General features: G+C 44.8%; 1 protein-coding gene across 1 annotated transcript in view; it reads left to right on the top strand.

Annotated features, from left to right (window-relative positions):
• LOC104271167 (dynein heavy chain 9, axonemal-like) overlaps positions 1-11,853 on the top strand; it is a 62,504-nt gene extending 50,651 nt beyond the window's left edge. Inside the window, exons 12-13 of the mRNA XM_009865761.1 lie at positions 6,542-6,931; positions 11,573-11,853. Coding sequence (XP_009864063.1) covers positions 6,542-6,931; positions 11,573-11,800 — 618 coding nt within the window. The 3' untranslated portion in view covers positions 11,801-11,853. The remainder of the gene's footprint in view (positions 1-6,541; positions 6,932-11,572) is intronic.
• The last annotated feature ends 669 nt before the right edge of the window (positions 11,854-12,522 follow it).

Here is a 12,522-nt window from a genome sequence, read left to right as displayed (position 1 = left end):
TCAAAAAAAGTGCAGATGTGGCATTTTGGGACATGGTTTAGTGGTCATGGTAGTGTCGGTTTGGTGGTTGGACTTGATGATCTTCGAGACCTTCAACCTTAATAATCCTATGATTCTATGACTGCTAAAAAGCCGATGAGTAGCAGTATCTATCTGTGTTAACATTTCTTTATCTTGTGCGTGCTGAAGAGACAAATATGAAGGGTCTGAGATGCCACCAGTGGGCAACTCTTCTGTGCCAGCAAGCAGAGGTTGCACGTGTGTCCCTGCAGAGCTGAGTTAGACATCGTTCATGACCCCCGCTGCTGCCCAGCATGCCCCAACCTTTCCCATGCCTTGGGTACCACAGAACAGCCAGGGGTTGCTTGGCCCCGCCGTTGGCTCTTTCTGAGGGCAGAGCTGCTGTCCTGTCAGGACAGCTGGGTCTCACACTCAGCTTGGGAGACAAATCATTCTTTAATTATTTCATCTGAGAGCAGCTCCCATGGAGGGTTGTTAATGCACGTTGCTCTCTGGGATTTGAGATCTTTACTGACAGCACTCAGAGGAGGAGAGTTTACACAACAGGAACTACAGGTCTGAGAAGAGAATAAATAAAACACAGAGGAAGCGAGTCTTATTGTTTTCAACTCACTATCTGCTAAAAGGAGACGATTTGGAAATGTCATGCCTAATTTGAATTTTTGAATAATGCATTGTGCCTGTGTTGCAGAAAGTGATTGTTTGGTCCAAAAATAGGACACATCCCATTAAGAGGAAGAGAAATTGCAATAGACTGGTAGCCATCAAAAATAACTGGCATGTTGCCTTTCAAAGCCCTTTGTTCTGGATGACTTCAGTGAGACCAGAGCCTGGGCTGAAACTCTTGCATGTTAATGTTGTACCCAGTGTAATTTTTGCAAGCAGAGTTTTTCTACTTTGCAACTTCAGTGAAGGATAAGCCTCCAAAATGGTGATAATAAACATCATAAAAGAATGAAGTAAGACCAAATTTTATAGGGCTAGATGGGTATTTCACTGCACCAAGTGAAAATAACCTTAACTGAGAAAACAATTTGTGACAATAGTCTGCTCATCTTGAGGGAATGTCTGCAGGCTGATTAGGATTTCCTTCAATGATGTCTTTAATGAAAATTACTCCCAGCATTTTAGGGGAAAAATTAAAATAACTTGAGTCATTCCTGGTGCACTTTAGTATTCAGCGTCTGAGATGTAAATTTATGCATAATTGTGTTTGGACAACTATATGAGATAGCTGCTACAGATGCTTTGAACCCTCACAGGAGATTCCAACAAGTATGCTTGAATGCGCAGGCTTTAAAAATTGCTTTTCTTAAGCCTTCCTGAGAATTACATTTGCTAGTTCATTTCTTTCCCGAAAGTAAAACTAGATATGATATATTATCACAAGGGTTATGCCTTTTAATCAATTTGACTGCTTGAACACATTTTGCAATATTTTTACCCACTTTAAAACCTTTCCAAGAGTGCAAAATACTTCTGACTGTCACTATTAGAAGGTCCTGTGAGTCTCAGTGTCCTGCTGTCACTTTTTTCTCTTCTTGTATGGTGTTGCCATGACTTCAGCCAGGGACCAGCCCATCAAACAGGTCCTCTTAGTGTCCAAGTTTTCCTGAGATGGGAGATGACGACTCATGTGGTGTGAGCAAAGATACGGTGTGAACAATGACACTTCAGAGTTCATGTGCCAGCGGAGGTTATTTAGTAACAAACCCACTGCAAACGCTCCCTGATGAGGTCAAAACACTTTGGCAGCTTTCTGAAGCTCGTTACCAGCCCCTCTGATCAGATCCCCCACGCTTTTCTGTTGTGTAAGCTTTAGTTGTGGGTCAGCAAAATGTCTGAAAGTGTGTTGTAGATAAAGTGAAACAGCTCAGGAAATGCACGGGGCAAACACTGCCTTTGTATTTCTTTGTCACTTCATGGCAAATAGCAAAATGAGACGTTTTTCATTTGTTTGACCCTTGTGCTTGGAATTACCCAGGGCTTTAAAGACCTTTTACCATGTTACCCATCACGTTAAGATTCTCTGCAATTGTGAAATCATTGAATAGAAATAATGAGATGATTTCCTGGCAGAGACCTACCTGTTCCCTGCTCGTGTGAAATGACAGAAGGTGATGTGTGTTTTGAAATGTGGTTACAGTTGTTCCTTGTGTTTTACGACTAATTGCCAATAGTCCTGCTTCAACCTTTTCATTTAACCTCATTTATTGCTTGTTAGAACAAAGACCTTCTTACAGCCTTGTACACATTATTTTCTCTATCCACCAGAAATCTGTTCTCCATGGGGAAAACCAGCAGCTTCAGATGCTTTAAAAGCTTCCTACTTTTAACAGGTCAGCTTTGGAGCAGAGGTTTAATAATGCCTTGCAGCAGTCCCTCTTCTTGAGAGATGAACATTTCCCAGGGAGGTGATTTCTGGATGGGAAACCACAAATAGCTGGGGGGGAAACTCTGAATGGACAACCTTAGGCTGCAGGTGCGGGGCTGTACAAAAGTTCTCTCAGCTCCAATCTGAATTAGTAGGTGCTGGGGAGACAAATCCACTCAACATACTGCCCCTGCTTAGTGCCAGACAAAATGAGTTTTACTGGGGAGGTTTAGAAACATTCACAGGAATAGAAAAGAAAGGAAAAAAAAAAGTTAAAAAAAAAGGAAAAAGAAAAAAGATAAGGTTTGTAAGCTGAATACTTAAAAGCCAGAAGTGGTAGAATGGACATTTCAGGTGACACTGTTCCTCCCTGCCATCAGACACAGCACATGGGGCAGATGTGCATCCAAACCCTCTGTTTATGTTCTCCTCCAGCAGCTCCAAATGTTGCATTTACGACAGAGCTCAGAGGAATTCTGTTCTGATGACAAGCTGTGTTCCAAGCCCAGGAGTCCCTTTGCAGGTTACTTCCTTTGAGAAAACCTTTTGTAACCACACTCATTTGCCCTAAGCCTTGACCACCCCGCGCTGAGCCTGCTCCCACTTGTCAGTGCCAGATGCAGCATGAGCCATGGACAAGGACACTCGTCACTGCTCTGCCATGGTCTGGTTGGGTGTCCAGCTGTGATCTTGTCCCAGTGTAGCCTGCCAGTGAGATCTGCAGATCAGAGCTCTGTGGGGCATAGTCATGAAAGGAATAAACGGCAAAGATTTTTAATTGCTGAACCCTGATGAGAGTTGCTAAATGTGTTGTGGTTGCTTTAAGCGGCTTTCAACTTTTGCTAAAGCTTCATAGATTTTTGTGGCCCCCATAAAGGGCACCTCTGCTGACCTCATGGCCAGAGGCACTGAAGTCCTGTGAAAGAACAGTTGGAAATTTTTAATGTGAATAGACTGACCCAATTCCCTCGCACTCATTCTCAGCAATGATTTCAGTTAATCCTTCCAAAAACACTCAGCCTGAGGCAAAGAGAAATTGTAAGTCAGATAAATTCTGGCAAAATGATAAAGGGACAAAACTAAGTATTTATAATGCACAAGAGTGATCAACTTCAGCTTTAAGTCTCCAAGCTGCTGTGGTGTGTTGTACCCCTCTAGCTCAGCAAGGGGCATGCGAAGATTTAACTTGTGAAGGACACTACATACTGGTGGAAGCTGAGCCTGCATTTGAAAATGTTTACTTTTGCAGACTTCTTGGCCTGAGGATGATAAAACCACAGATCAGTTGTTCTGGAGATTGTCTAGTCCAGCCCCACGCTCATAGCAGGATCAGGTAGAGCAGGTTCCCCAAGAAAATTTCCAAGAATGGAGACCTCACAGCCTCTCTGGGTAACCTTACTTCCTACCATCAGAGGTTGGCAGGTGTTTAAAGTTCCCCCCTGAGCCATTTCTTTCTGAGGCTGAACAATCCCAGCACTGGACCCAGCACTCCAGATGTGGCCTCACCAGCGCTGAGCCAGGAGCCTGATGGCAATGCTCCTCCTAATGCAGCCCAGGACACTGGTGGCCTTCTTTGCTGCAGGGGAACATTGCTGACTCGTGGTCAGGTTCTTGTCCACCGAGACTCGCAGGTCCTTTCCTGCAACTGCTTTCTATGCAATCGGTCCCCAGCATGTACTGGGACCTGGGGTTACTCCTCCTCAGGTGCAAGACTCAGCATTTCACTCTGATCAGCCTCATGAGGTTACTCTCAGCTCAATTCTCCAGCCTGTCCAGGTCCCACTGAATGGCAGCACACTCATCTTTGGGTATCATTGGTGACCCTGTGGTAAAGTGTAACGGGGTAACAGTCTGAGGACTGAACAAACCCCAGCAGTCTTTCTGCAGTGTCCTGGATTCAAGCTCCCAGCCTGCAGTAAATACCCCCAAATTGCAAGACAGGTTGGTAGATGGGAATCTCTGCAACGTGGAGTCACTCACTGATCTCTCCTGTGCCATTGCATGGCTCAGACTTCACTGGCCTGGATGCTTTGATGGACAGAGCTTCTAGCCCCTCTGCAGAGCACCAGAAGTTCCAGAGGGACGCTATTATTGCCATATTGCTTTTTAGCCATGCAGTGATGTTCCAGCTCTTCTCCTGCCTGGGTGAAACTGATATAGGTTTCTAAAAGCTTTAAAAATAATTGGTGGATAAAGGAAGAGTCAAACCTCTGTTTCATTTGGCTGAATCATATCTTAATTTGTTCTGTGTTTCCCTGCTGTGAAACAAACTGTAATTACATTTGCAGACAACATGTGAAGTCAAAAAGAAATACTTGAGCTGCAAAGTAATAACAGAGAAGGGGAGAGAGGGGAAGTGAAGGTGGAGAAGGGGACAGAGCTTGACATAACAAACCTTTGGACAGTTTTGGAGTAGATCATCAGAGATTCCAGTATCCTGTCCTGGCATCTTAAGTGAGAGCAGCTTTGCAGCTCTGAAAATCTGCCTTACAAAGATTTTCACCTAAAAAGAGAAACCAGAAACAACAGTGGGACAACCAAGACTCGTTTGTGTTCACTGTCACTCTGTTACACCTTTTCCTCCCATTGCATTAAAAGGAGGCAACATCTGTTGCGGAAAAAGAGGCAACAATTCCTGTTGCAAAAAGAAAAGACAACAATTCCTGTTGCCGAAAAAAAGGGGCAAATCAGTTTGGCAGAATCTACACCCCCTTGATTCCAGCTTATTCTCAGATATCAGAGAGTTTGGGGGTGGCTAGGTTAGGTTCTGAGTGAAGCCCAATAACTAATGCGTTGCGCCAACGCACCTTCGATCTGGCAGTGTCCTTGGGTTCACAAGGCCCGCCTTCACGAGGGTGGCAACATACTCACATGCCAAACTCTGTGTGTCAGTGCCAACAGGGACTCGTACAGCCAGATCAGAATCAAATATAGTTTATTGAAGCAACACATACACAGGTTCGTTTTGCTTGCCGGTGGCAATGACTGTCTGCAAAGCACGTGCAGAAGTTACAGTGGTATTAGATTATGAGCAGCTCACGATTATGAGCAATTTATTCGTAAGTATTCCACAGCAGCACTTGGTGAGACCAGACCTTTGGATCTTACCCAAAGGCGTCCCTGTGGGGGGGAGGAGAGGCTCAGCCCGCCGACTGATCCCAGGGGTCAGAGGTGGTCTGTGGTGGTATTTCCCCTGACAATGGTGGAATCTTCCCTAACATGCCCCCTCTCTTGGGCCATTTTTATATTATTTGTTACCTTTCAGGTGGAGCTTGCATGACTCTAGTCATGCATATCTTTGTTGTGATCAGTGTAAATTTTCCTTGCTTCACATTTAAAGGTATAGACAAGAAAAATTCAGTGTGCAAGCTCAGTTGAGCGGTGGTTGCATCTCAGAGGCGGGTAGCTTTTGGGATGGAGGTGTGTTTTGGTATTATAATGGGATTATAATGAGCATAGTTCACCCAAAGGACAATTTCTATCAAGAGATGACAGACTCTTGGATCAGAGTAGTAAATGTGCCGTTAACAGGCTCCTTGATGTCTCCAGGTTCCTTTGTGTTCACAGAGCTTGACCACGGTATCTCCAATCCGTTCCACACTCCGTGGGGTTTTCTCTTAGAGTCAGAACATCAAGCTCCCTTAGTGCTACCAACCCTTAAGTTTGCTTTGGAAAACTTCTGTGGGGAGAGCTCCTTCGTACCAGTTGCACATTGTCCTGGAAACTTTCTCAATGTTCTGATATGTAAACAATGCTATATAGATAATTAAGTCATTTTGGACAATTACCCCACATCAAATGATGTGAGAAAGGTTATTTTGCAGGAGTTTGCAGGGGTTAGTTTGCACTTTTGCAATGTTTTAGCCAAGATGGTTGCCTTGTGGTTAAAACTAAAGTTTAGGCAAAGGTGCCTTAATCCCACACCTCCAAGTAGTATTTTTATGGCAGGGAAGATGAGAATGCATGAATGTGCAATATAAGGTGTTCTCAAGCACCCAAAACTCATGGAGAAATTCACAGTATGTGACCACTAGTGACTGTGTAGACCACCATGCTCTTCCAGCCTTCCTAGTTCACCTTCTGCTTATAAGCAGGTTTAGTTCAGGTTTAAGAGCTGCCTGTGCTTATTTACCCTTTTTGCTTCAGGGAGAACTGACCATGACGAGTGACATGGAGAACTTGCAGAATGCTCTCTTCTTGGACATGGTGCCCGAGTCCTGGATGAAGAGGGCTTACCCTTCCACAGCCAGTTTGGGCACGTGGTTTGCTGATCTCCTCACTCGCATCAAGGAGCTGGAGGCATGGACAGGAGACTTTTCCTTACCCTCCTCAGTGTGGCTTGCTGGGTTCTTCAATCCCCAGTCTTTCCTGACAGCCATCATGCAGTCCACAGCCCGAAAGAATGTGTGGCCTTTGGACAAGATGACCCTGCAGTGTGATGTTACCAAAAAGAACAGAGAAGATTTTGCCAGTCCTCCTAGGGAAGGAGCGTATGTCCACGGTCTGTTCATGGAGGGTGCGCGCTGGGAAGCACAGGTGAGCTCACCTAGGCTCTGGTGATGGGAGAGAAACCCTGGATATTATGAATTTATTGCTTGGTACTGCACTCTGGGGAACTTCTCAACCCAGGCAAACAGTCGTCTAAAATATCCATTTGAGCTGCCGTTTTGGGAATGGGAAAGATGTGAAAGATGGGCCTCTCCTCTGCAGCCTGGAGTGGGTATCCAAGGTGGTCAGATGAATCTTCCCCTGGAATTGTTCTATGGCTGTGAAGGGAGTTCAAGGTGGCCAACTAGGAGTGATACATCTAGTTTTCACAAGGTGAATCTCAGTCTCAGTGTACCTTGACTGAACCAGGTGGGTCCTCTCAGGGCTGTGTTGTCTCTGCGTGGTTGGGATTTCACTGCTGCCTCCCAAAGCGACGTGGCATCACCACTCTCTTGCCTGTTCAGCAGTGGTGGGGAGAAAGGAGAGGACTCTGATTTCCTACATCTTCACTCCTCCAGAGCTGAAGAGGTGGGATGTGCCAAACCCAGACCACTGTCCTTCCCCTGTTGAGTGCTGCTAGATGTCATCCGCAGAGCTAGGTTTGTGACCAAAGATTAATCACATCTTTTAGCTGTCCCCTTGGGGTGCCAAACAGGGTTTAGAATCAAAGGATCGTAGAACAATTTTGTCTGGAAGAGACCTTCAAGATCACTGAGTCCAACCTTTTCCTAGCCCTAAGAACACCACTAAACCATGTCCTTCAATGCACCATCTACCCTTCTCTTAAACTTCTTGCCCTATCACTCACCACTGGGGAGAACAGACCAACCCCCACCTCGCTACAACCTCCTTTTGGGTAGTTGTAAAGACCAGGAAGGTCTCCTCTCAGCCTCCTCTTCTCCAGACTAAACAGCCCCAGATCCCTCAGCTCTTGCTTGTACAAAACGTGCTCCAAATCCTTTACCAGCTTTTAGCCCACCTCTGCACCCTCTCCAACACCTCAACGTCCCTCTTGTAGTGAGGGGCCCAAAACTGGACACAGCACTTGAGGAGAAGCCTCCCCAAAGCTGAGCAAAGGAGCATGATCCCCTCCCTACTCCTGCTGGCCACACCATTCCTGATCCAGGCCAGAATGCCATTGGCCTTCTTGTCCCCCTGGACACACTGCTGGCTCATGCTCAGCTGGCCACCTATTAACACCCCCAGGTGCCTCTCTGCTGAGCAGATCTGCGGCCACTCCTCCCCAAGCCTGTAGTGCTGCTGGGGATTGTTGTGGCCAAAGGGCAGGACCCAGCATTTGGCCTTATTGAAACGATTGTCCCTGTCATTCCTTCTGACAACTGTCAGCTCTTAGGAGTGCAGGCTGCAGAGTGAGACCCGTTAGACTGACAAATCCCCACCGGGCTTTGTCCTCCGAGTTGCCTGGCTGGTGATCCTGCACCTCCTCATTTGTGAGAATTAAATGACAGTGGTTCATGCAGCTCATACTCTGGGCAGCCAGTGCGATGCTCCTGCTGCCTGTGATCGGTGAGAGAGGGAAGGCTGATCAAAGTGGGTCACCCAGAACTTACTTATCTGTGTCAAGTTTGCCCTCTTCCAAGAAGAGGCTTTCATTTCAGAGGCAGGTCTTCCGAGTCTTAACCTCGAAGATCCTCCTTCATCTGTTGTGGGCTTGGTGGTAGGGTGCTGAGGAGAGAGGCCACGCCTGTTATAAACTGTTTCCCATCCTGACCTTGCAATTCAGATCTAATACTCCACTTATTTTTCAGCTCTCTCTCTGCGATAGTTTCCTATGAAGGACAGAAAGTCACACAAAGCTTTTAACTCACTGCCAGATTCCATCCCATGCATTTTATCACAAATCCTTGGGAAGGTCAAAGCTCCAGGCTGTTTTCTCTCTGGAAATGGGTTGATGTGCACACTGGGTCTGGAAAGCCACAGGCAGTCAGGAACGTTGGCAAAGGCTCTGTCAGAAGATTGAAGTAAAGATCTTACATGGGTATAAAGTCAGATCTCCTGTCTCCATGATTTCAGCACTGCTAACAGTAAAAGTCACAGTAGCAGAGCAGAGACCACCCCAGTCTGTTTCCCAAACTCTGGTCCTGCAGTTCCCTGCCTAGACACAACAGTAATCAGAAAGTTTTTTTTAAAAAAACCTGCTTTTACATATCAAATAGTCCATTAAAAATGAATGCCAGTGACTGCTATTTTTTTTTACCATCATTACTACCATAACTCGAAATTTAATGGTCTGCCTAGGTTTTAGTCATCCCCAGGTGTCAGTGGAAGTGAAGAGTGAGAAGTTTTGGTGGTGTAAAGCCAGAAATCTTTTGGGGAACACATGGCTTTTCCTTTCTGCCTCTCTCCAATAACTCGTGTGGGTAATTGTGTTCAGCCATGAGGTTTGTCTTCAGAGACCATCTAGACATTAGTAAATGTTTCTGGTTACATTTTCCTTGTGATTGAAGGATACCAAGCAATTTCTCTTATAGAACAATTCATAATCTCTGGATATCATGCTTCAATTTATCTCAGAAAGGAAAGGAACGTTTTCATATGTTGCTGGTCACACCAAAATATTTCCACCTAATGGAACTATTAATTTTACTTGTATTCCAGTGAGCGCCAGTATATGTTAATGGATGCAGAATTTTTAGAACAGGTGCACAGTTCTTTGGGGTTGTAAACTCTTGTACGTTAATCCTCTGGTAAGAATGGCAGGCCATGTTTAGAAGAACCCCTGTGGGGAATACTTCCACTTTTAAAAGCATATTTCACATTTAGATTGTGCCTCCAAAAAAAGAGAGAAGTCCCTCTGTGTTCTGCTACTCACATTTTTCTATTTAAACATTTATGTTTGCCCTCGGGTATCTTAAATTCATAAAACATTCATTATGAAACAGCAGCTATTGGATGAAATGAAACCAGGCAGGTTAGTTGAGGTCTAAACTATCTGTTGCTGTGGCACTGATAGGCAACAGGACACAGTGCGAGATGGTGTCAGTGCTGGCAACAGCTCGAAATGCAGTTGGGTGGGAGGGGATACTGGCTTACTCCATACGTGTTTGGGGCAATCTATTAGCATCCCTGGCTTGTGACAGCTGATTTGAGTCTTTGGACCCATTGATGTGTCACTGTATGACATGTCCACTCTTCGGATTGCTTCTTGAGAAGCCAGGACAAGCAGAAGTAAAGAGTTCTTGAGGCACACCTCAGTGGCTTTCGACCAGGTGTGCTGTGCCAATAGTTCAGGAAAACTGCTTTCAGAATAGAATTAATTTCAGATGATAAGAGTGAAAAAAAATGCAAATGCCAATCAGCCCAGATGTAACAAAATGATCTGTTCCATAGAGATATCTCAGGAAGATTTCAACTCTTGCTAATCCAGCAATAGCTTGAATATATCTTGGAAACTTGGTTTAAAGAATTGTCAACAGTAAAAAAAGATCTGATCAAAATCCTTCCTCAGAAATGAAGGATGTGGATTTAGAAAGAACACATAATAATGCTTGATAAATAGCTTCTTTGCAAGGTATTATAAGAATTATTTAATGTTTTTTTTCAGCACATTGGGTATATACAATCCTAAATCAGAGTTCAATTTATCATAGCTTAGTATAACAGATGGCATTAGTACAATTAAACCGAAGTGTGTTGCAAGAGGGATTATTTTTCTTCACTCATTTGCAGAACTAAATAAACTGCTAGAGAGGTTGAATCTCATCACACAACTCTGATCTAAGAGCATTTGAAATAATATGTGAAGCTAAGCTGCAGCGGGAGGCAGTTTCTTTAGCACTGAAAAGTTTTATTTATTATATTTGTTTTCATTTGGTCTCTCTAGCCTCCATTAAGCAATTTTGCAGCCTTTCCTGAAACCTGATTGATGTATAGGGCATTTTACTGCCAGAAGGAGGAACAGAAGTTGCCAGAGAGACTCAAGTTAGAGAAATAAACCTTTGATGCCGTGCCCTGCCAGCACACCATCCTTTTCCTGGGTTGGGCAATGTGCTGAGCAAGGGCATTGCTTTGAAGAAGAGAGTGGGGATTTGGCATTTAATGCCAATATTCCCTCAGGAGTGGTCCTTTGGGATCCTCCTTGCTGCTGTGAGCACCCATGGGAGAGGAAACAAACCTTTGTTTCCTCTTTGGGGACACAGAAAACATTGAGCATGTTCAAGCGTATCCCGGGTTATACTCAAGTATTAGTGGTGCGGTGGGACACTTGGTGCCTTTTAGGCTCCTCTCAAGCAAGTGTTGTACTCCATCCCAAGCCCTGGTCAGGTGTCTGCAGTTGGTCCTGGCACAAGCAACGCTTCCCACAGGGTTCTTCTGGTCTGGCAAAACCCTAAGAGCTGCAAAAGGATGATGTGGTCGGACACAGACAAGAATGTTGTTCTACTGCAAAGCCCTGCTCAGGTGTGTGTGAGAGGTTGAACATCTGATGAGAGTGGGCATCTGTACCCTTGGAATAAGTTATGATTGAGGGATGATGTTTCGGATGAAACAGGGTAGGTGTTGGACCCAGAGCCTCCGTACCTCAAACAGACTCGTCCACCTGCTTGATCTCAGGAAAGATGTTTGTGCTTCCCCAGCTTGTAGGCACATTACAGAGGATCATGCGTGTCATGGTTCAGTTGACGGATATCCTGTAAAACTAACTAAGACTTTGTCTTCTTTCCTTTGTAGACCGGGATAATCACAGATGCCAGGCTCAAGGAACTAACCCCGGCCATGCCTGTCGTCTTCATCAAAGCCATCCCTGCTGACAAACAGGATGTCCGTAGTACGTACCCATGCCCTGTGTACAAGACACGCCAAAGAGGGCCAACTTATGTGTGGACTTTTAACCTTAAAACTCGAGAAAATCCTTCCAAGTGGGTGCTTGCTGGTGTGGCATTGCTGCTACAGACCTAGGCTCACCAGCAGAGCACCTTGTTTGTCAAATCCTTAATGATGTCTTTCTCAGGCAATTTAAAACAATAATATCCTGAGCTTGGAACCTGAGCTCCATGTCTCTGGGTACTCGGCCCATAGCCTGAATAGAGCCCATGAGGAGGTGACAGAAGTGCAGAGGGACCCATGGACCAGATTCTTGGCTGCTGTAAAACTCTATCTTCTAATGCCTGCACTGGAGATCTCAACCCACAGCCAGATTTTCCACACCCAGAGAGGGCTAAGCTCAAATCTGCATTTAATGTTTGTTTCTCTTTTGTGTTCTAAAGTAGTTTTAAAGTCGGTAGCTTTCTCCAAAATCTGCGGAGAAAGTGACTTGTGAAAATTTTCAGACCATATTGTCTTCTATACGTGAGTGTTTTTTTTGTCATGTGCATAAGGTCGAAAGTCGGGAGACCAGCAGATGTTGTGGACATAAGCTGCTTCTTGCTAATATTCCTGTAATTTTAGAAACACTGAAAATAGTGTTAATATCCAATGTGCTTAATGTAATCAACAGCATGGGAATTATATGATTCTATGATTCTATTCAAGAAGAATATTTCATAATGATAGAAATTTACTAATAAAAAACATTATTTCTGGACTTGTCTCTAAACATGACCCGGAGGCCTATAACAACACGTTTACTCACTGTAAAGGACAAGCACATGAAGAGTCAGGTGGGACAAACACAGCATTTG

This window comes from Apaloderma vittatum, unplaced genomic scaffold (assembly GCF_000703405.1).
Source record: "Apaloderma vittatum isolate BGI_N311 unplaced genomic scaffold, ASM70340v1 scaffold7143, whole genome shotgun sequence".
In the NCBI taxonomy this organism is placed as follows: domain Eukaryota; kingdom Metazoa; phylum Chordata; class Aves; order Trogoniformes; family Trogonidae; genus Apaloderma; species Apaloderma vittatum.
This window is presented reverse-complemented; position numbering and strand designations above follow the sequence as displayed.